The following is a 25,085-nucleotide window of genomic DNA, read 5'->3' on the forward strand; positions in this document are numbered from 1 at the left end:
TGTGAGAGTCATTTGGGGTCCATGACAGAATTTCGTAAGGTTCTTATCTCCTGCAGCCACAGGATAGGCAATGCTGAAAATCAGATCTAGGATTTAATAATAAGACTAGCAGAGCTACAAAGGAGATTGTATATATGACAACCTGTGGGGTGTCAGTGCTGTCGCCTGAAATACCATATGTGCACTGAACTGAAGTCCCCCATATGTTATTGTTTCCCCCCAGCAACTAGAATACATGAGTTGGGAACCAAAGATTGGAAATAGGATTATTCTCACCCAAACTGCTAGAGACCTACTTGAGTAATTTATATTTTTCTGTCCCTAAAAATTTAGAATTTTTTGGATTTGAACTTAAAATCCCTGGGCTGGGGACACTTCAACCACACTATTCGGAGAAGGTTACACCCACCTTGAAGTTACAACCGCCAACTGGCTATTTAGGACTTCTTACACCAAGTAGGCAGGCAAGGGAGTTGCAGGGGTACTGATCCTAATTTACAATAGCTATAGATATATACACACCCAACATCAGAGCACCCAAATACGTGAAGCAAACATTGATAGAACTGAAGGGAAAAATAGACAGCAATACCATAATAGTAGAGAATTTTAATACCCCCACTTGCAATAATGGATGGACCAACCAGACAAAAGACTGATAAGGAAACAGAGGATTTTTTTGAACAACACTACAGACTAAATGGACCTACCAGACATTTACAGAAACTCAACCCAAAAGCAGTAGAATACATATTCTTCTCAAATGCACAGAGAACATTCTCCTGAAAAGATCACACATTTGGGCACAAAACAAGCAATAACTAATTTAAGAAGATGAAATTTAACACATATATTCTCTGACTACAGTAGAATGAAGCTAGAGATCAATAGCAGAAGAAAAACTGGAAAATTCAAACTCATGGAAATGAGAAAACACTCTTGAACAATCAATAGGTCAAGTAAGAAATCAAAAGAGAAATAAGAAAATATCTTGAGACAAATGAAAATGATATACAACATACCAAAACTTATGGGATGTAGCAAAAGCAGCACTAAGAAGGAAGTTTATAGCTACAAATGTCTACATTTAAAAAAAACACAAAGATCTAATGGGGCGCCTGGGTGGCTCAGTTGGTTAAGTGTCTGGCTCTTGATCAGCAATCAGGTCATAATCTCAGGGTCGTGAGATTGAACCCCACATCAAGCTCTGCACTGTGCACGGAGCCAGCCTAAGATTCTCTCTCTCCCTCTCCCTCTTCTCTTCCCTCCTTCTCTCTTGTGCTCTCTAAAAAAAAATGAAGGAAGTTCTCAAATAAATAATTTGACTTTATACCTCAAAGAACTAGAAAAAGAACACACTAAACCCAAAATTAGCAGAAGGAAGGAAACAATACAGATTAGAGCAGAAATAAACAAAATAGAGATTAGAAAAAGAATAGAAAAATCAGCAAAAATAAGAATAATTTTTTAAAAGATCAATAAAATTGACAAACCCTTAGCTCGACTAAGAAAAAAAGTGAGAAGACTCAAGAAAATAAAATCAGAAATGCATGAGGAGACATTACAACTTCTGCTAACAAAATAAAAAAGATTATAAGAGACTACTGTTAACAATTATATACCAACAAATTAGATAACCTAGAAGAAACAGATACATTCCTAGAAATACACAAGCTGCCAAGATTGAATCACGTAGAAATGGAAAATGTGAACATACCTATAATAAGTAAGGAGATTGAATCAGTAATCTGATTTACTGATCAGGAGAATTCTATCAAACACTAAAAGAAAAATTAACAATAATCTTTTTCAAACACTCCCAAACTTCTGTGAAGCCAACATCATCCTGATAGCAAACAAAAAGACACTACAAAAAATGTAAATCACAGGCCCATATCCCTGATGAGGACAGATGCAAAAATCCTTAGGCAAATATTAGAAAACAGAATCCAATAGCACATTAAACGGATCATGCACCAGGACCAAGTGGGACTTAGGTCTGGGATGCAAGGATGGTTTAACCCATGCATATCAATCAATGCAATACACCACATTAACAGAAGGAGGGATAAAAATCAGATGATCTTCTCAATAGACAGAGAAAAAGCATTTCATAAAATTCAAACTCCTTCCATAAAAAATATTTAAGAAACAAGAAATGGGAGTAAATTACCTCAACACAATAAAGTCCATATATGAAAAACCCATAGCTGAGATCATACTCAATAATGAAAAACTGAAACTTTTTCTTTAAAATTAGAAACAGACAAGGATGCCCACTCTCACCACTTCCATTCAGCCCAGTAGTGGGAGAACAGTACTGACAGAATAATTAGGCAAGAAAAAGAAAGAAAAGTCATCTGAATCAGAAATAAAAATGTTAAATTATCCTTGTTTACAGATGCCAAGATTTTATATGTTTAAAACCCTAAAGACTTCACACACACACATACTCACACCACTGTTAAGACTAGTAATGCGGCAAGATTGTAGGATACACGTCAGGACACAAAAATCGGTTGCATTTCTAACACTAACACCACACAATCTGAAAAGGAAATTAAGGAAAACAATTCCATTTATAATAGCATCATAAAGAATGAAATATTTAGGAATGAACTTCACCAAGGTGGCAAAAGACTTACAAACTGACAACTATAAAAGATTGCTGAAAGAAATTGAAGAGGACACAGATGTGTTCAGGACTGGAAGACTTAATATTGTTAAAATGGCCATATTATCCGAACTGATCTACAGATTCAGTGAAATAGCTATCAAAATTCTAATATCATTTTTTTTACACTTAATGCATTTGTTAAAAAATAGAAAACCAATCCTAAAAGTTACATGGATCCCCAAAGATCCTGAATACATACAACAATGAGAAATAAAAATGCTGGAGGCTTTACACTTTCTGGTTTTAAATATTAAAGAGCTACACAATCCAAACAACATGGTACTGACAAAAATACAGACATAAAAACTAATGGAACAGAAGAGACAGCTCAGAAATAAAACTACCATATACAGTCAAATAATCTTCAACAACAGTGCCAACATAACATAATGGGGAAAGAACAATCTCGTCAACAAAAGGTCCTGGGAAAAAGTGGGTATCTGCACGTAAAAGAATAAAACTGGACCACGATCTTACACTAGAGACAAAATAGATTAAAAACTTAAAATAAGACTTGAAACTATACAACTCCCAGAAGAACATATTGGGAAAAGCTTCATAACATTGGTCTTGGCAATGATTTCTTGCTTAGGGCACCAAAACCTCAGGCAATGAAAGCAAAAATATACAAGTGGGACATCAAATTTAAAAGCTTCTGTGCAGAAACAGAGACATCAACAAAGTGAAATGGCAACCAGCGAGATGGGAAAAGATATTTCTAAGACATGTGTCTGATAAAAGATTGATTTCCAAAAATATGTAAGGAACTCCTGCAACTTAATGCAAAACGCAAATACCTTGATTAAACAATGGGCAAGGGACTTGAAGAGGCCTTTCTCCAAAGAAGACATAGAAAATGCCAAAATGCATATGAAGAGATTTTCAACATCATGAACCATGAGGAAAATGCACATCGAAACTGCAATAAGTTATCACCTTAAGACTAGGATGGCCATTATCAAAAAACAGAACAAAACACAAGAAAATAACAGAAATGTTGGTAAGAATTTGGGGGGAAAATGGAATTCTTAATAGTCACTATAGAACACTGTATGGAGTTTCCTCAGAAAATGAAAAATAGAGCTACCGTGTGATTCTACAATTCCAGTTGTGGGTATTTATCCAAAGGAATTGAGATCCGGATGTTGAAGTGATATCTGCAGTCTCACGTTCATGGTAGCGTTATTCACAGGAGGTAAGAACTAAACACAACCCAAATGTCTATCAACAGATGAATAAATAAAGAAAATATGGTCTGCACACCCCCGTGGAATATTATTCAGCCATAAAAAGGAAATCCTGTTATTGGCTATGACATGGTGAATTTTGAAGACATTATTTGAAGAGAAATAAGGACAAAGGACAGTTTTGAATGATTCCACTTATGTAAGGTGTCTAAAGAAGTTGAAGTCATAGAAGCAGGAAGTGACGGAGGAGGAAATGGGGAGTTGCTCTTCAGCGGGTATAGAATTCCAGTCATGCAAAATTTAAAAAGTTCTAGGAGTCTAATGTACAGCATTGTGCTTATAGCTATCAATACTGTGTTATACAGTTAAAGATTTAAGAGGGTAGATCTCATGTTATGTGTTTTTGCTGCAATAAAAAAAAACCCAACTAACTTAAAACTAAGATTTTAAAAAAGATATTTACCTAGACCTATAGCATTAACTTTCCAGAGAACAAAATAAGAAATTACTACATTTTCAGTTTCTAAAGAATAGCCGTAATGTCTCTTTATCACCAGAAAAATGTAACCCTTCACATGTTACCAAGACACTGTGGAAAATGATCAGAGCCGCACAATTAGGCAGTGTCAGTGGAAGTCAGGAAAGGGGAAAAAAATTGAACACTGGCAGTACTGTATTCACTCCAGGAAATGGAAAGAATGCTTCTCTTCATCTATAACATTATTTTCTTTGACTTTCTGGTTGCATCTGGGATGAAAGGAAACTATTTATAACACAAAGATTATTTGTGCCATATCATCAAGTTGACATACAGCAAAGGCAATGGATTTTTTGTTCTTACCCAACCAATAATTTGGAAGAGTGTATTTAGCAGATAGTTACAGGCTATAAGAAGAAAAGGGTATCTGCTGGTAAATTAGAACTAATTGGGGAAAATAAGCCTATCTGTTATAAACCACAAATAATCATCATGATGGAGCAGTAATTTTATTATCATAATTTTTACATAGTATGGCAATTAATTAAGGAATTATACTGAAGCACAGTATATAATTTATTCTTGCAGTTTTCTTGTGCCAAGAGACAGATACAATACTCTCTTTGTGCCACAGATTAGAATGCTGAATATAACCCGTACATAAGGCAAAACCCGAATAAAACCAGGTATTTTTAATTTGTGATTAATTTGTGATAAGTGGATATTCCACTTCTGTACTTCCTCAATGGCTTTACAAAAATATTTAAAACTGGGAACAGGAGGGGAATGATGTTTTGAATTTGTATCTGCCTTTGTATGAGTTCCTTATCTGTTTGGTAAACAACTTCCCAACAACAGAAAGAGCGCAAAGCAAGACAAAATGGCAGTTGTAACTTGTGTCTACCTAAGTTGTGACCAGTATAGTCATGGGCTTATAACCAGGCATAGACTGACATTGACCCTGGGCAAGGGCCTCAACCTTCACAGCTAGAGTCAGGATCATGGATTGAACTCCTGTTTGTCTGATCCCACCACTTCCTAGGGCGGCTAAAAGGGCAAACACTGAGTATAGACATTTTAATGACTACGGTAAGCTAATGATTTGATCATTCAATTAAGCTATCAGAAAGGTAAAGAGCACTCTCTGGCCCTGCTGACTGTTCCTTTACTCCAAATATCAAAGCCTGAGAAGAATAAAGAATAAGTAAAGATGCAGCTATTCAAAGTCCTTCTGGAACTTCAAAGGAATGGAATAAATTGACTCAGTTTCTCCTCGATGTGACAATGAAGCATCCTTCCTTAATCATTTGACATAGTCTTCAATCTTTGTGCCCTGGGGGTGAGAGTACTAAGTAAAGTTGAAGCTGAGTTTTTAAAGCCCAATGTTACCTTGGACTTGTTAGAAGATGCCAGATTTGTGACCTAAAGTTGAGACACATCTTTCAACAGGTGTTAAGTACCTCACACAAGGTAAAAATGCATCAAGTCAAATTGGCTTTAGGAAGCTCCATGTGGGAGCCAATATAATATGCTTCAAAATATCCAACAAAGCCAAATTTCTCTCCCTTATTAAAACATTCTGCTTTGGGAGCACCTGGGTGGCTCAGTCAGGTAAGCAATCAACTCTTGGTTTGGGCTTGGATCACGATCTCAGGGTCGTGGAAGCAAGCCCCATGCTGGGCTCCGCGTTCAGCACAGAGTCTGCTTGAGATTCTCCCACTCAACCCCAACCTCTCTCAAATAAATAAATAAATAAACAAATAAATAAAATATTTTTTAAAAAATATACTTTTTTTTTCATTCTGATTAAACACTACATTAAATGGGTGCACTCTATACAGGATTTGCTGCAATTATAAAAAAAAAGTTTTTTAAAGCCTAGAATCACGCTCTGTATGGAGTTATGTTTCCGGCTAAGGAAACAAGATATTCCTATCCAGCTTCTCACACAACAGGAATATACTCATTGAGTGGAAGGGCAATCGATCAGAAAAGCCTGCAGTATTTCAATTATTTACTAATTCTCTTTCTCATTCTCAAGCTACCATTCATACAATCTTGCTGTCTCTTTGACCTTCCCATTTCCTCTTCCCCCTCCTTTAGCAGAGCACAAATAAGTGAATTACATACAGTAAATATCCTCTCGTTGTGATTCCACTGCAGCACTCAAGGCAGACAGCATAAATCAATCAATATACGATTTTTCTCCCATGAGGTCTGAATTAGACCTGACATTCCTTCCCAACACAGTACTCCGGCCAGCCACTACCAGTAGACCAGTGCAGACTCTCTGACATTCCATATAACTTCTTTAAACCACTTAGGGTTCTTTGCCATTTTTGAGCTTCATTTCTGCATATAATTAAAGAGAGAAAGCATTAGATAAGAAGCTCTTTAGTCCTCAGATAATAGTACAGGTCAGCAAACCCACCAAATCCACCTTGCCACCTGTTTTGGTATGGCCTGTGAGCTGAAAATGGATTTCACATTTTTAAATCATTGGGAAAAGTCAAGGAATAATAATATGATGTGGCATGTAAAAAATATAAGAAGTTTACATTTCACCCCTCAAAAAAGAAATTTAAGTTCACTGTCCATAAATAAAGTTTTATTGGAAAATAGTCACTCATTCATTTACATATTGTGTATGGCTATTTTCACACCACATAGAGTTGAGTAGTTGTGTCAAAGACCATAAACCCTACGAAATTTAAAATATTTACTAGTTGACCTTTTACAGAAAAAGTATGGACTAGAGTATGATGAAAAAATGTAGACTGAATGCCAGGTCAAGAGAACTGGTATCTACCACAGAGATGTAAAGGATAAAAGCAAGTAACAGAATATGAGTGTATATATTTGTCAAAAATTCATCAAATGACACACTTTAAAAAGGTGAATGGAAAGACATTCCATGTTCATGAAGTGGAAGAGCAAATATTGTTAAAATGTCTATACTACCCAAAGCAATCTACAGAGATTTAATACAATCCTTATCAAAATACCAACAGCATTTTTCAAAGAACCAGAAGAAAAAATTCTAAAATTTATATGAAACCATAAAAGACCTCAAACAACCAAAGCAGTTTTAAAAAAGGAAAGCAAAGCTGGAGCTATCACAATTCCAGACTTCATATTACAAAGCAGTAGTAATTAAAACAGTATGGCATAAAATTTTATTCTGGTGTCAAAATAGACATAGATCAATGTGAGAGAATAGAAAGCCCAGAAATAAACCCATGATTATGTGGTCAATTAATTTTCAACAACGTGGGAAAGAATATCCAATGGAAAAAAAGATAGACTCTTCAATAAATGGGTTGGGGAAACTGGACAGCTACATGCAAAAGAATGAAACTGGACTACTTTCTTATACCATATACAAAAATAAATTCAAAACGGATTAAAAACCTAAATGTGAGAACTGAAACCATAAAAATCCTCGAAGAGAGCATAGGCAGTAAGATCTCTGACTTTGGCATAACAACATTTTTCTAGATATGTCTCCTGAGATAAGGGAAATAAAAGCAAACATAAACTATTGGGACAACATCAAAATAAAAAGCTTCTGCACAGCAAAGGAAATAATCAGTAAAACTAAAAGGCAACCTACTGAATGGGAGAAGACATTTGCAAATGACGTATTCAATAAAGGGTTTGTATCCAAAACATGTAAAGAACTTATGCAACTCAATACCTAAAAGACAAATAAGACCATTAAAAATGGGCAGAAGACATGAACAGGTATTTCTTCAAAGAAGACATCCAGATGACCAACAGACACATGAAAAGACGCTCAACATCACTCAGCATCAGGGAAACACAAATTAAAACCACCATGAGATATCACCTCACACCAGTCAGAATGGCTAAAGTCAAAAACACAAGAAACAACAAATGCTAGCAAGGATGTAGAGAAAAAGGAACCCTCTTGCACTATTGGTGGGAATGCAAACTGGTGCAGTCACTGTGGAAAACACTATGAAGGTTCCTGAACAATTTAAAAATAGAACTACCCCATGACTTAGTAATCAAGCTTAAAAATAGAAAAACATGAATTCAAAGGGATATATGCACCCCTATGATTATAGCAGCATTATTTATAATAGCCAAATTGTGGAAGCAGCCCAAGTGTCCACCCATAGATGATTAAATGAAGAAGAGAGTGTGTGTGTGTGTGTGTGTGTGTGTGTGTGTAATGGAATATTAATAAGTCATAGAAAAGAATGATATCTTGCCATTTACAATGACATGAATGGAAATAGGATAATGTTAAGTCAGTCAGTCTGAGAAAGACAAATAACAGGATTTCACTCACATGTGGAATTTAAGAAACAAAACAAATGAGCAAAGGAAAAAAAAAAAAGACAGACAATGACAAGCCAAGAAACAGACTCTTGAGAAAAAACTGATGGTTATCAGAGAGGAGGTTGGGGTGGGGGATGGGTGAAATAGGAAGGAGATGGGGATTAAAGAGTGTACTTGTCACAATGAGGACAGGGTCATGTATGGAAGTGTTGAATCCCTACATCGTATACCCGAAACTAATATCACAATGTACATTAACAATACTGGAATTAAAATAATAAATAAACAAATAAATAAATAAATAAGTTTAAAAGGTGAATTCTATTATAAAATTTATATTACTTTTGGGGCGCCTGGGTGGCACAGCGGTTAAGCGTCTGCCTTCGGCTCAGGGCGTGATCCCGGCGTTATGGGATCGAGCCCCACATCAGGCTCCTCTGTTATGAGCCTGCTTCTTCCTCTCCCACTCCCCCTGCTTGTGTTCCCTCTCTCGCTGGCTGTATCTATCTCTGTCAAATAAACAAAAAAATCTAAAAAAAAAAAATTTATTACTTTTATTCTCTTATAAAAATTTATTATAAGAATGTAGTGCCAGATATAAAAATTAAAAAGGAACCAAGAATTTATGGGGAGCTATAAAGAAGAACTGGGCGTAAAAGTAGGGGCTCTATGATAGAGGCTATTCTGAAATGTAAATTTAACATGAAATTGTTCAATATTTCATAATTCAGCTAAGAAATAAGCTCAATGAATGTTCTGCCTTGGGAAGATGTGTTCTAGTCTATTTTTCAAGTTCTTTTGCTATTTATATATTATAATTTTTTTACAGTTATTAAAAGCAAGTAATTTAATTTCTCTAACTTCTATCTCAGAAGTTGAAATAAGTCCCTCCTCCTGTGGGAATGGTGGAAGGAATTGTTAGGAAAAACACTCTAAAATCTAAATCAAAGTATGATTATTGACATTTGTATTTATGTTAGTATGACTGACGATCCTTTTAAAATGGTTAATGGTATGCGTAAACATGCTTTTATAAGTTTTTGAGTCTGCAATAAATTACACAAACTTAACTATAATTATGTTTCTGAATAAATTTTGATTCATGCAAAATAAAAATTGTTACTAACTAGCGATATAACTGTCAATAATTTGAACTAGTTTGGAACCTAACTGCTTTCTGTAATCCTTACAAACTAGGTTTTTCTTGTTTGAAAGAATTTGAGAACTGTCAATGACTCCACATTATCTCATTAGCCGATATGTAATGTGCCACTTCTTCAATGCTCATTTGGATTTGGGCGACACTCAGTTTCTTTTACTGCAAAAGAACAACATAAAAGGAGAGAGTAACTGGGCAGCAGCGGGAACATACTAAGCGTCTAGTGAGAGTAAAATGTTAAAATTAAATAATAAATCAAGAAGAAAAATGTCTTCCACAAGAAAGTTTATCTAACTCGCCATGGGTGGAAGAAAGATGGCTTTGTGATAGACTGAAGTTGGAAATAGAGATCATATTTACCATAATACTCAAATAAACATAGGGAAATTGAACTGATAATCCAGGCAGTTTTCAAACTCGGAAGTACTGCATATCATATCCAAGTTGCATCGGATTGACCAAGTTTCCAATATGGTCTCCAAAACTGTCTCCCATGGTTCTTAGTGACATAATTTAATCTGGCTGAACTTTAGATTCTGTATTAGTACCATGGGAGAAATTATTCACCCACAGGTTTCTGTAAGGATTAAATCCGCAGAGTAAGCATACAATAAATGTTAGCAATGTTCCCATAACTTTGTAGTTTTGTTCAGATGTTGTGAAAACAGTGTCAATACTAATTAGTCATTACATTTAAAAAAAATAAGTTTTGCACCTATTGTTTTTACTTAGAGTTAAGGATTTTCTAATATTATATGCTGGACATAAACAAATGCATTTTATAGTTTATATTATTTAAAATTGTCATTTCACATGACATTTTGTTATGTGCTGAAATTCATTGAAATGTTCTTTCTTGTTGCCTAAACTACCCAGATTCATGGAAGTAGGTCAGGTTTCTTATCCATAAAGTGTAGATAATAACGGCTACCCAGAATCCCTGCTGTCAACAGTCAGTTAGTGTATATAAAGTGCCTTTTCGCAAGTAGGTGTTCAATAAAAAGAAGTTACCTGTATTACATAATCATTCCCTTCAATTAGAGGAGGTAATTTCAAATGGATTACAACTGCTGTAATCTTGTCAGCATGCGTTCTACAAGTATTGGTGCAGAGACAAATTTGACAAAACGAACTAGCCCACAATTTTGCCGAGAAAGGAAGGGTAGGTGAAACTCTCCCAACATATTATGTCAAGCATAACAAGCACAGGGAGGGAAAAGCACGCCCAAGTCCCTTCAAATAATCTACCCTATACTCTAGTTCTTCAAGTTTATCTAAGAAACAGAAAGCCCCAGTCAAAGGAATTCAAAGAACTCTCCAAAAATGCCCAGAGTAATGAGGTCAATGTATCAGGTATTATAATAGGTGACCCAGTCCAGGTTTGCCACGGACTGTCCCCATGTTAGCACCGAAAGTCCCCATCTCAGGAACCCTTTCAACTCTGGACACACAGAGATGGTTGGTCACCCTTACCATACGTCATACAACAGCTCCCATGGTCATGGAGCAGCAGCACTGGATAGAAGCACAGAAACTACCCATCCTATCTCTAACACGAGGCAAATCCAGTCCCAGAATGAGATAATGACACCTTCACAGGTGCAGTGCTAACACACTGGGAGTGTGTCAGATGACAGATGAACTCCACCATTCTAATTCCAGATTTGTGAATGTCACACAGGGGGAAGAACTGTGTTGTGGCCAAAGGCCCACACCTTGACGCCAGAGTACTTGGGCTTCGATGCTGTGACTCTGTCTCCTTAAGCCCCACTCTCCTGGGCTGAAAATTGGTATTTTTTTTTAAAGATTTTATTTATTTATTTGACAGAGATAGAGACAGCCAGCGAGAGAGGGAACACAAGCAGGGGGAGTGGGAGAGGAAGAAGCAAGCTCACAGCGGAGGAGCCTGATGTGGGGCTTGATCCCACAACGCTGGGATCACGCTCTGAGCCGAAGGCAGATGCTTAACTGCTGTGCCACCCAGGCGCCCCTGAAAATTGGTATTTTTAAGCACTGAATGAGAGGGTGCAAATAAAGTGTTGGGCTCCGTGCCTGGCAAATAGAAAACACTAAATAAATATCTGTTATTATTATTGGTAGTTTTAATCTATTGTTCTTCTTTTCCAATATATTATTATTATTATTCCTCCTCTTCCTCCTCTCATTTTTAATTATTGACTACTTAGAGCAAGAGAGACACAACCAAGGATTTTCACTAAAATCATGTGGACTGTAAGTACATTAGGATACACTGTTTCACACTTGAAATTTTCTTAAGTCATTGTGAACTGTGTCATGCTGATCTGAACAATTTACAGACAGTTTTTGAAAAGAGACCTCTTTGACTATGACAAAGAGACTCAAATTGCTTTAGTAATTCAACTTCAAGATTCTCTATTTGGTCCTTCTAAAGGCTCCTTTCAACCTGCTGGATCTTTACGACCACCCCCTACGTGCTGAGCCATTCTCTATAGAACCCAAAGATCACGAGCACTGCCCACAGGATGGGCGTCCTGCAATAAAGATGAAGCGTATATACCAACGCCACGAGCAGAGAGACTGCACAGCAAAATTCAGATTCGGAAGTGATGCCTCATGAATACAACTAACGTACAGAAGGTTTGGCCTACTTTGGGATCTAAAAAAAGCAAAATGCGCCATTTCTCTTTCTTCTATTACTCTTTTATAGTTTAATGTTGTCACTCCCAGGAATGTACAAAATGATGAATTAAACAGAACTGTAGAAAACCTAAACAGGCCCCTATGGAGGACCACAGCCCCTCTCTTGGATGTGCCCTGAATGGAGAGGCGTAAAGGACAGGAAATACTTTGAGAGGCATAAAGGATGGTATTTTACCCTCAATTTCATGGACACTTAAAGATATCTCATAATTTCCTACTACGACTGGTATCCTGGATTGTTTCACATTTGCCTTTTCTAAACTTCTCAGTGAAACAGCCTCCAAACATAGAAAAATTCACAAAATCCTAGGAGAAAAATCTCTAATTACAGTGTGGATAGGCTAGACTGAGAAACAATTTGTGTCTAAAAAGGTCAATCCCCTAAGGGGAAAAACTCTATCCGAAAACTCTGCAAATTCAGGTACAAGATTCCAGGGCAAAATACACACATTAATCCAATGAAACTGAACATTCATCCTATACATAAAAAAGTATATTTATACAACTATAAATTTTTAAATACCTCCCTAGGCAATTAAAAAAAGAAATATAATTTCATTAGACATATTTTCTATTGTTAGAGCACAACTTCATATCCTTCCCTTTGCTTCCGGGTCACATGTAAGGGCAGCTCACTGAAAAGACACCCCTAGTAGAGAAGCACTAACAGAAAGGAAGAAGAAGGGACTTGACAGATAAGCACTTGTTAGTTTACTCTGTTTCCTCAGTAAATATCAAGTCTACCGCGGGCTCCTCCCACATGCTCTTGGATATGCTAATGTGTGTGTGTGTGTGTGTGTGTGCGCGCGCCTGAGCTGGGATCCAATTAAATTGTTTATAGGTGAATAAGATCACTCCTTCCCCTCCCTGCCACAACTTTATCGGATCCCTTATAAGGGTAAGGTGTAAACTTACCATGTAGAGAACGAAGTCAAGATGTGACTGATCTCTTTTTTTATGATACACAGAAACTGTTGAAGAAATTAAATCATTTGTATATTTTGAGCTGTCATTCACAGATGGTTTGCTCAAATAATCTGAGGAGCTGGTATCAGATAAGCCAGGTTTAAAACTTTTGGCTTTAAAACAACTTTATGGGAATGCCCTTTCTTTATATATCAAGTTGTACTTTAAATCATTATGATATAGAAGGGATTAAAGTTGCATCACAAAGAGGCGCCTGGGAGGCTCAGTGGGTTGAGCATCCAACTCTTGGTTTTAGCTCAGGTTGTGACCTCAGGGCCCTGAGATCCAGCCCCCCCCCGCCCCCTGCCCGGAATAGGGCTCTGTGCTCAATGCAGAGTCTGCTTGTCCCTCTCCCCCTGCTCCTTCCTCCACACACACACACTCTCTCTCTCTAGAATAAATAAAATCTTTTTAAAGAGTGTATCACATATATATACACACCCTAGAGAGAGAGAGCCTATAGTTTAATGAGAAGGATACTGACTTCGTAGTAAACATGAGCTGGAAGTTTGGAAAGCTTACCTAAATCATTTGAGTTTCTGCTTTCTGTTCTGAAAACAGAAGATAAAACTACGTAATTTATGGGTTTGTCATACGGATGATATAAAATGGCATTGCCTCCATCGCATCCAGGATATGGCACTTACTGTTTTCTCTGTGTGTATATACTGCCTTCACCTTACACAACCTGCCACACTGAAGCTCCCTGATTTCCTTGAGTACGACCAGCGCTCTCTTCCTTTGCACATGCTGTTCCCTCAAGCTGGAACACTCTCTTCCCCTTTCCTTTGCACGACTAACTTGTGCTCCACCTACAAGATTGAGCTTGGATATTGTTCTTCTGTGACATTTTGTTAACACCCCTAGACGACACCACGTACTTCATTTACGTGCTCATGGAGCCTCCTAACTTCCGATCTCACGCCCGTCTCACCAAATTGCCAGCTAACTTGCCTGAATCTTTAGCAGGACCAGCTCCTCAAAATAAGTATCTATCTTGTCCTCTGTTGTAACCATGTCTCGCAGCAGTGATCTGTCAAGAGTCAGTGCTGATGAGGGAGCTTTCACACTTTTTTCTACAAAAGAGAGATACTCAGTGTAACAACAACAACAATAGCATCCCTATTGTACTGACCAAGAAACAAAAACTCCCAGAGTCTAAATAACTTGCCCAAGGGCATGAAGCTCTAGGTGGTGGACTCAGGAAACAAACTCAGGTCTGTCTGACACTGACAATATTTTTTCTCAGTGACAATGTTCCACTGTGCACATTTCCTGGAGAGATTGTATTATTCACACCTCAATGAACGTTGTGGAATAAATTAGCGTGTGGCTGTGTATACACAGTGGGAGCCATAAATGTTCATCTCCTCTGTGATTTAACTTGTACCCATTTTTCCTCCCTTTCTCAGTTAATTATTTTCTAGTGAGCATGTTAAAAGGAAGTAATTTGATACTAAGTCTATCCTTTACTTTGAACACCAGAAATTAAAGGTTCCCATTACATCTTAGTGTGTTTTCCTCGCAGTTAAACTATGTCATGCGCACAGGCTGAGTGGTGAAGACAGTGTGCTACGTACTGTGCATGGGCGAGAACACCCGCGCCTCGAGAGCGGGGCTGGGTTTGTTTACCCCTGTGTCTCCTGGCGTGGTGCCATCCCCACTGTAGACAAAGGACAAACACTGCAGGAATGGGTTATTAAAGAAATCATGAACTTGACTGGAAGAATTTGTAAAGGCAGTCTAGAAACTGTAAACATCAGTCATCCAATGAAACTGAAAAACAAAAGAGAGGTGTTTCTAAAGATAAAATACGGAAGAAAGCTTCACGCGGCTATGGCACGCAGGGGAAGTGACTGTGTGGGTACAAGTGGACAAACCAGGTAAAATCCAACGTTGACTTGAATTTGACAAAGATTTGGACTGAATATGAGACACTGTATTCGGATCTGATTATTTACTTTTATAACTAAGAAGAGTGTTCTTGTCACAAGAGAGAACCCATCTTTTTAGTAACCAAATCATTTGTGTATCAGACCGAGAGAAAATAAAGGTTTGTCTTATATGAAGAGGACAGAGCAGTCTTCAGCTCTAACGAGGTTCACTTCCCTGCCTAACACAGCTGAGGGCTTCCCATTGCCATCATGTTTAAACTTCAAGCTACTTTCCATGGCGTAGCTCGTTCTTCAGATCTTTCTCCCCATCCTCTCTCACTCCCATTACCTCCTCATGCTCCAGTCCTACTAAACTTGACATTTTCCACCAAATACTATGTTTTTGTATGTCTCTAGTCTCCAGATGTGGACTGCCTCGCTCTCTAACTAGGGACTCTCCATTCATCCTTCAAGACACAGATCAAACCTTACTGAAGTTTCTGGTGCCTTCCTGCAGAGCTAACTCTCTCTGTCAGCCAACACTCTCCAATGGCTCCCATTTGGGCATCCATCAACCTCAGGCTATAGTCATGCTTCCACCCAAACCACAAAATCCTCATGTCCGGCCATCCTTTCTCACCTGTCTTTGTACCCTTTAATCAGCCCAGTAAAGGCCCGTTTATGTCACAGGAATGTTTGTTGCTTTGAGGTATGTCTCCCTTCTATTTCCCTCCTGCCCTAAGCAATGCAAAGAATGATAGAAACAGAGAAACATTTATTATTTTAATTAAATACTTGCTATGCACTGAACTCTGGTTCAACGCTGCGTTATATCTATCTGATGAGCTGGAAGAAACGAGAGTGTGTGGGGGCGAAGGGGAGAAGTGGTGGCGGGGAAACAAAGTGAGGTGAGGAGTTGAGGGATGTTCTGTCCAAGGTAAAGCACTGTGAGCTGGCAGCTGAACCACCGGTGAGGAGCCCAGGGCCACGTCCATGCATAAGGAAGGCTCATTCAGCTGTCCTGGCATGTGGACAGGCTCAGCATAGTCTTCAAAGAGCACAAGACCAGGGTAGCTAGACCAGAGTGAGCAAAGGAACGGTGATTCTACATGAAGCTGGACAAACTGGTGGGGAATAGACAGCAGAAGGCCTTGCCTGCTGGAGTAAAGAGCGTCACTTTATTGTAAATGCAGTGGAACCCAGGGGACAACTTCAAGCCAAGAATGGACATGGCTGGATGGTATAGTATTAACATTTATGTGCTAAGCCATGATATATATTTTTAATTCTGGTCATCTACTTGGACAACACTTGCTCCCTGGTTTATTTTTCCCTTCATTCTCCTCTCCACTGGGGGGCTCCAGAGATTGTCAGAAGTATCTGGCCCGCTTTGTCTCCCAAGTAACTTTGTGTGGCAGCCTCCTCAGGGTCGCCGACAGCTAGATTTGAGATAGAACACTGGCAAGAGAGAATAAACAACTGAATAAATAAAGGGTGAACACACAATAGCTCTTTGAAACAGGGCTGCATTTGATAGATTGCATGTGAGACAGAAATGAAAATCACTATTTTCCCATAAAACCTATGGTACTCCAAGCCTTACCTGACTAGGTACATTAGGACTGATTCGTTTTATTTTAAGCAAAAGTGATTGTACTAACAGAAGAAAGATTTATAGAACAGATCTGAGAAGTACTGGGGCAGAACCTGTTAGCCTGCTAATTAAAATGGGAATCTTAACAGTTACCAGTCTCTAAAGGCTTCCACTCTGCTAACACCATGTTCCTTGCATTAATGTATACATTATCTCATTATCTCATCTCCACCAATCATAGCTGGTATGAATGCCCATCATCCGCTCTACTGAAATTGGAAAACTGAGGCTCAGGGCCTTTAAGTGACTTGTCTAATATCTCAGAAATATTAAGTGGTGGAGTTGGCTTTTGGATAAAAGACTGCCTGACTCCGAAGCCCTTTATACTAACCAGGACACGAAAATGAAGAGGCTTCTGGAGGCTTCAGTTCTAGCATCAGCCAGCTTTCTTGCAATTTCAGTTTTCCCGGTGATAAAATGGTTATCATCATGTCCCGGGAAGAGGTAATAATACCGCTCCAGCAAATCTGAAGGGGAACTTAAGTGTTTGGTAAACTACCAGACGTTACACAGAAACAATGTATTTTCAGCTGCGTGCCTGATTTTTGCCTTAAAAAGAATACCCTCTCCAAAAAATGAATTCCCTAAGAATTCTTTTTTTTTTTTCTTTCTGAATTTGGTTGCCCTTTTTCAGAACTTGGCTCCAATTCCACATTAAATGTTCATTTAACGCATCTGTTCCTCTCTCAGACAGGTTCTTCATAAGGTATTGACAACATAAAGTAAATTTCCACCTGGCTCTGCCACCAGCTCACTGTGCAGCTTTGGGCAAATCCCTTCCTCAAGACCCCAAATGCAAATGAGAGAGTAGGTTTGTTGAAGTTCAAGGTTACTCCAAGTTTCAAATGACTAGAGCGGAATGTAGTCCATGGCTGAGATAAGAGCAAGAAGAGAAAAGGGGCTGGCTTATAATAGGATACCAGAGCTACTCTGAAATCTTTGTTTCATGAGTAAATTATGGGGCTCTTGACCATAAGGTGACCACTGACTTGCTCAAAAATTTCAGCAGATATTTTAAGATGCAGCAGACACCATTCTAGGAGCCGCTCCTCAAATCAGTGAACAAAGCCAATATGCTTCCTGCACTCTGTGCGATGCTACAACTAGACAGACCAAAACAGGAGTCTGGAAACGACATTTCAGCCACAGATGCATTTTGTTTGACCAACACAGTGTTTAACATTTTCTAAACTTGCCAATGTTTTTAAATAATGGGCGATTTCACACAGAAGTTCTCGTTGCTAGCTTCTCTTTTAAAATCTGAATATTTGGCAACACTGAGCTGGCATTTCCACATGGCAGGGAAAGGCTGGAGCTGAAGAGAAGCTGTCCCCAGCCCACCCCCAGCCTAGACCTACACCCTCCATTTCCGCCCTGCTTCACAAGTGCCCACAATCCACACCCTCGCCCTGACAGAAAGCAACCAAGTGCCAATTCCCTGGTGTCTTATGCATGTGCGACAACTGAGTTAGTGGGAAAACAATAAAAAGTTATTTCGACCATGTTGATTATTACAAAGGGGAAGTACAGAGAGAGCAGCAACAGAACATAGAAAGTTCCAACGGGATTGCCTTCGTGTCTGTGCCCCGTCTCCTGCCCCCACCTCCACACGCAGAGGTCAAGGGTGACAAAGGTGCGTGGAAAAAAACGGGTGGAGAGGGGCTGGGAGCAGGAGACCTAGGTCTGGAAAAAGTTCTATTAACTGTACGTTACACTTGGCAAGTATTTTCCTTGGCCATGCCTCAGTTTTCCCAGCAGTCAAACGAGGAAATCAGCTAGACCAGATCATCGACCAGAAACAAAAGATCCTTCCCGTCGGGTCCTATGCGATTCTCAATCCTCTCTTGGTTTTCCCGCAATACCGGAGGTCGTCTTACAGGAAAGCGCCTTTTCCCATCCCCGTCGGCAGGCCCGTACCGCCACCCCCAGGAACCCCGTCCTCGGCAGCGCTGCCGGGGTGTCTCGGAGGCGAAGAGGGTCACTTCGGGCGAGCCGGGTCTGGGTCTGAGAAGTTGGGGCGCGCTCCGCGTGCGGCGGCTCGGGACCGTGCCAAGGCGCCCCGGGATCCCCGCCACCGGCTTGGAGCCGCGCCCGCGGCGCTGTCCCCCGTCTCGCCCTCCCCCGGCGACGCACTGACCCCAGGGGACTGTCGCTCTCCCAGGCGACTGCCCGGCGGTTTCTGGGGCGGACGGCGACAGGGGACGCCCGCTGGCTGGCCACTCCCCGCCCCTCCCGGAGGAGCTGTGCGCTCCGGCGGTGCTCGAGCCCCGGCAGCCGCAGGTGCCCCGCCCCGGGCCAAGCCCCGCGCAGCCCCGCGCCCACCTCCGCCCGCAGCCGCCAGCAGCAGCCGCGCCCAGACTGGTAGGCGCCTTTTCCTTGCTCTCTCCTCGGCTCTGGGAGTCCTTCTGCTGACCCCGGTGGTGGGGGAAGCCCCAGTCCGATCTTCTTGAAGGCGAGAAGAGAGAGAACCAAGATCTAGGTGAGTGGTGGTCTAGATTTTTTATTTCTTTTAAATAAACCTGCATGTTCAGGGCACTGTTGGGAAACCAGGAAGTTAGAGGGGAAGAGAAATAAGACAAAGGCAGGCGATCAGGACAACCCACCACAACCAGACAGGGCTGGGATCGAGCCCAGCTCCCTAGTTACTGTGAACCCCGACCGTGTCCGCCAGCCTCTCATGGACTCAGATCCAGACCCAGACAGACTTCAAAAAATATTTGCCGGGTGGAGGTAAGCGCGCAAGGTGTTTCGGACTGTTGCTCTTACCCAGCTTCTAAACCAGCAGAAACTGCCTGTGATGGTTGGTTTCATCTCCATAAGGATGCTTGCCCCAAGCCCTAAGGATCTGAACATTTTTACACAGAAAAATAAAACGTGGTGTATTCGCACTATGGACTGCTACACGGCACTTAAAAAGCAGAAATCAGAGCCCCAGAGACCAGCATGGCTAGAACAGAGAGGTGTCATGGTAAATGATCACAGTAAGACGCAAAGTGTCCCTACTCGTCCATGTCATTCAGGTGACTTATTTTAAAAAACACATGTCATGTTGTAAAATCATAGAAAGGAGACTGTAAAACATACACTAGATTAGTGATTATGTCTGTCTTTGGGAAGTGTGAAAGAGGAACTAATTTGGCAGGAAGGTTCAGGGGGAAATGATATTTACCTGTAATTTTTAGTGAATAAAAATGACGAAGCAAGGTGGATGAATTACAACCAATGTAACAAAGTGGTGTTTTTCATGACATTTTCTTTCTTGCCATGTTTCTGTGTGTTTCTTGGTTTAAGAAACTCTGTGTTTCACATGCAAACTAAGTTCTCTGCACAAGCTGTGGCAAGGAACCCAACAGTTCCATCAAAGTAGCAACTTTCTCACATCACAGCATAGGTTCTTCAATTCTGAAAGATGACACCTCTTACCTAAGTGGCCTTAGCTGCTTAGAAAACCTCACCTGTTGACAGCCCCCCAAAAGTGTAGGCCAAAGGTCAAATGTTGGCATGAGAGAATGAGCCTGCATGAATAATCTGGTAACTGGCCAGCTCAGGGTAAAATCTAAAAATTACCTGTGTCCTTATAAGACACATTTCTTTCTCTTTAGATTTTCTGTGTTTAGGATGTTGGTTTGTATGGGTGGTCACTGTCATCTAGATGTCTTCGGATGATGCTCATGTCCCCTGCAGACTTAGTGCCAGGAGGTCAGGACGGGTGTGGGTTTGGCAGACGAGAGTCCTGTAGCTCTTCTGGGCCCGATGTGGCAGAATGGGAAAGATGTGTCTCCATTTTCCTGCCGGAGATGGTTTCTTTCTTTCTGGATATGAGGGAAAATTACTTAATTTGGAAGCCATCACATCCACCTCCCCTTTCCCCATACAGACACAAAAGTGGTTTTCTTGTTGACATATTTCCTTCCCGCTAAAAATCACTGGATCTTTGAGGAATAAAATTGTCTGCACATCAGGATGGAACTCAGAAATGTGGCAAATTGTGATAATATTTCTCTCTTTTTCTCTGTCTTGACAACTTGCAAGGTCAATGCTTGGTACATCTTATGCTACAGGAACACAGGCTACTTGAGAAAAGCTTGAGGAGAGAAGAAAAATATAAGAATGGCAGGATTGGGGCGTGGTGTGAAAATGATGTGTCCTGGGGTTTTACGCACAAAGTTAAAGAGAATGTGATCCCGGTCTACAGTGTTAAAAATCTCAACTCCTTAAAATCAACGTTCTCTGTAGGACCAATCCTCTCCAATGTGATCTGTGGTTCAGCCCTCCCTCTATTCCCCACTTATTCTGGCTCTAAATACAATAATAAAACACAAAGAGCACCCCATTCGCTTCACCCTGGCCCACAGTGAAACACTAAGGGCATCCCGCTTGCTTCTTCCTCACCCCCTTTTGTACTAAAATTAAAAGCCCTTTGTTTTTTTAGCGAGCATGTAGAGTTGCAGTCTTTCTGTCCTCCTGATGTCAATAATCCCTCCAGGGTTACTCCAGCCACCTGTTACCACCTGCCCCTCCCCCATACCATTTAATTGGTTGCTTCCTAATTGCTGACTCTTTCTTTGCTCTCCATTTAATGATTCTTTTTAAAATCCATACTGGCACTTTGCCAACAGTTGGCTTTTAGTATGAAAAGTAGCATTTCCTTAATGAGTCTGCCTTCCAAATGCAGGCTTTACTTACATTTTCCAAATGGGAAAATGAGCTTTTCTTCTGGACTTGCCTAGGAGCTTCTCAAGTTCTTTTTTGATAACTCATCCTTCCCCCAGGTTTGCCTGGAACACTTTCTTCAATTCTATCTCTAATCTGTATTTTCGTCATGTGTAAAAAGTCCAAGAGGAAATCAATGAATAGATGTCAAAAAAAAAGTAATATAAAAGGAAATACAGCTACTATTAAAAATAGTATTCTGTTCTTTGCAAATTATGTGCCAGGCATTGTGCTAATTGCCTTACAGACATTATCTCATTAACTGCATCCCACAAGCTGTATTTGTCCCATGCATGAGATTTGCTCAGGCCATATAGCTGAAATGAATTTTTAAATATTGTTTTCTATCAAATCTGGATCTTTACCCCTTTTTTATCAGATCTGAAGATCTGGCCCCTGGGCCCATGTTTCCACTTGGTGACAACCTTTTAGATCTGAGAGCAGTGACTTCTTTTAGTTGGAGCCTGGGTTCTCCAGGCCACCAAGATCCCCACAAGGCACTGACATCTTCCACCTGGTCCAGTGAGTGCACCTGCATTTCTGCCTGGCTAAAATAAGGCATGGGAGCTTGTGATTCCTGAGAAAAGCACTGTGGTTTTTGCCATCTTAGCGACGAGGGGTCAAGTACCTGGCCCAAAGCCATTGTTAGTGTCAGTTTTAGAACCAGAACTCGATGCTGCCTCTCCTGACCAATTTCAGGGAAAGTCTTCAAAATGAATAAAGCCATAAACGTACATTTTTTCAGGGGTTTTAGCTCTTACATACATCCCTTATTTGAGCTTCAGGGTGGCCAACAATCATGGACCACTTATCCTGTGAAAATACTTTTACGAATTGTCTCAAATCACATTCAGATTGCATTTGAGGAGTGGACCATCTTTATCTTCAAGTTCAGGGAGAGGGGGGGAAAAAAAGAAGCATGTTTAGTGAAATTTAGCAATATGCTGGTGTGGTAAAGCCCAAACTCAGACCTTGTTCTTTTTACATTCTAGTACCTTCCAGGATAGGAAGAAAGAGATGGGAAATGTATTTTTATGACCACAAAAATAAGAAAGTTGGTGGTCAAACATCAAAAACACATTTTTAGACAAATATATTTTCTTAAAAATATGGAGTCACAACAAAATATTTTATTATATACTTGTTAAATAAAACATGGTTGACCAGATTTTAAACTTGTTTTCACACTTAGAGAAATATTTAGTTCTCTTTCTTCTTCATAAGCCTCATACCACTCCCCATGGGGCCACGTGCAGGGTTCTCCCAGACACCTGATGTTCTCTGTGACTTATGAAATTGTCATTTTCAATCACAAGAAATTCTGCTCTAGGGGTGCCGAACAGGCTAACATTGCAGCCACAGTTCTGGCTCAGGGTCCCTAGAGCACACCGTATTGTAAGGATGCCATTTCTCTTCCTCTCCCAGGTATCGAGCTAAGGCTTCCAGATCTCTTTTGAGTGAAGATGAATGTTTCTGCCTGGAGAGTTTAACTGGAGGATCTGGGTCTGGGTCGACTTGACCATGGGAGCCAACACCTCAAGCAAACCACCAGTGTTTGATGAAAATGAGGATGGTAAGAAACATGTGATAACTGTATATAAAGTATAGAATTTAGCAGAATTCAAATATAAATACCTTGTTTCATAAGTAAATCAGAGTCTAAGACTTAAAAGAACTGCAAGAGTGAGCCTGAAGATCTCATATGCTAATAGCTGGCTTTTACCTTCCACTCTCCATGAGACCTTGGGCAGTTCTCTTAATTACGGCTATACCAATACCCTTTGTCCAAAGGGAGCTGTGGATGGGCCCCTGGTGGATAGAAGACCTTGAAATGAAATGATGGGTTGTTCTCTGTGCTGTTTCCCTGACAGCTGAATTTACCCCTACTGCTAGTTGTTACAGAAGATTTCTTATATGACCAAATTGTGTCTAAATGAGAATCAATACTCATTATATTATGGAGTGGAGTCCTGCAAGTCGGGGCGCTCTGAGCTTCTAACTGGCGTGCTTCAAGGTCCTAGACAAAGTTCACAATGCTAGCTCATAGGAAAATGAGTCAGTATTATTGCAGGAAAGGGAAACTTTCGAGGTCAGGCTCAGCAAGAAAAGAATGAAAAGCAAGGGTTTTCCTGATTCGCTCACCATCCCGCAGTGAGGCAAGTCAGAAGAGGACATGTGCCACCCCACATCACTCTTCCTTCCTGGAGTGGAAGCCAGAGCAGCCCTGTCAGTAGACGCATGGGGGCAGCTACTTACAGGTCGGCTAGAAAAAAGGCAGTCCCAGTCCCAGCTAGTAAGTTGTCCAGGCCTCTCAGAGGGAGGGAGCTCTGCTGATTAGACCGCAGAGGAAAAGAGCAATGAACTGAAATTCAGGAGTTCTGAGCGCTATTCCTACTCCAAGCTACCTGTGGGGCTCAAGAAGTTGATTGACTCTATCTTCAATTTCCTCAATTAAATGAGAAGGTAGGGTAATCTTGAAGGTTGTGGTTTTTTTTTAAGATTTTATTTATTTATTAGAGAGAGAGCATGCACATTCATGAGGAGAGGGAGAGAAAGGGAAAGAATCCCAAGCTGACTGCAGTGAGCACAGAAGCTGACACAGGGCTCGATCCCACGGCCCTGAGATCACGACCTGAGCCAGAACCAAGACTCAGATGCTTAACCGACTGAGCCACCCAACGCCCTTTGGAAGGTGGTTTTCAACTCAATGCGTTTAGTTTTGAGATCCTAAGCCACTTTGCAAACTTTGTGAAGCAGCATCTAAACCAGCAAGGAAAGTCCATTGTGTTAGGAAGTAAATATGCGGAAACAGAACCTGCAAATAATGGTGGCTTAACAAGAAGGATGCGTTTTTCTTTCCCAAGTAATAACGCAGGCAGAGTCCTGCTGGCAGTGTGTGGCTCCAGGGGGCGGCTCCAGCGAGCCTGCTTCTTCCCTTCTCTTCCTCTCCCTAGAGGGTCCCTCGCACCGTCCAGACACTCCCCACGAGTCGGCATTCCAGCCCCAGGGAAGGGGTCAAGCGGGGAGACTGAGCCCACGCCCCTGAAGCGTCTCATCTGTTTGCAGCTTAGCACTCCGTTGGACACGTCCATATCCAGTTACAAGGGAGCTGGGGAATTTAGTTTATCTTAATGTGGCCATGAACTTTCTAAAAATAAGTTCTGACAAAAGAAGGGGAGAGCTTGCTGCAACTTCAGGTTTTGGTTGTTTGGATGGAGTCTTTTAAACACAAGTGTCTGGCTGCTCAGGGTGTCCTGTCCCCAGCCATTTACTGTCGATTCAAAGGTGCCTCGTTATTACCCGTACAAAGCATTGCATGGGAACTCTGAATTACACATCTAGAAAATGGTCTTAGTGAACCTTTTTCCCACTCTTACTTCTGTCGCC

General features: G+C 40.5%; 1 protein-coding gene across 1 annotated transcript in view; it reads left to right on the plus strand.

Annotated features, from left to right (window-relative positions):
* The first annotated feature begins 18,900 nt into the window (after positions 1-18,900).
* The window catches only part of STK32A (serine/threonine kinase 32A), a 129,082-nt gene continuing 122,897 nt past the window's right edge, over positions 18,901-25,085 (plus strand). Inside the window, exons 1-2 of the mRNA XM_011232903.3 lie at positions 18,901-19,464; positions 23,124-23,271. Coding sequence (XP_011231205.2) covers positions 23,166-23,271 — 106 coding nt within the window. The 5' untranslated portion in view covers positions 18,901-19,464; positions 23,124-23,165. The remainder of the gene's footprint in view (positions 19,465-23,123; positions 23,272-25,085) is intronic.

This window comes from Ailuropoda melanoleuca, chromosome 3 (genome assembly GCF_002007445.2).
Source record: "Ailuropoda melanoleuca isolate Jingjing chromosome 3, ASM200744v2, whole genome shotgun sequence".
NCBI classification, from domain to species: Eukaryota; Metazoa; Chordata; class Mammalia; order Carnivora; family Ursidae; genus Ailuropoda; species Ailuropoda melanoleuca.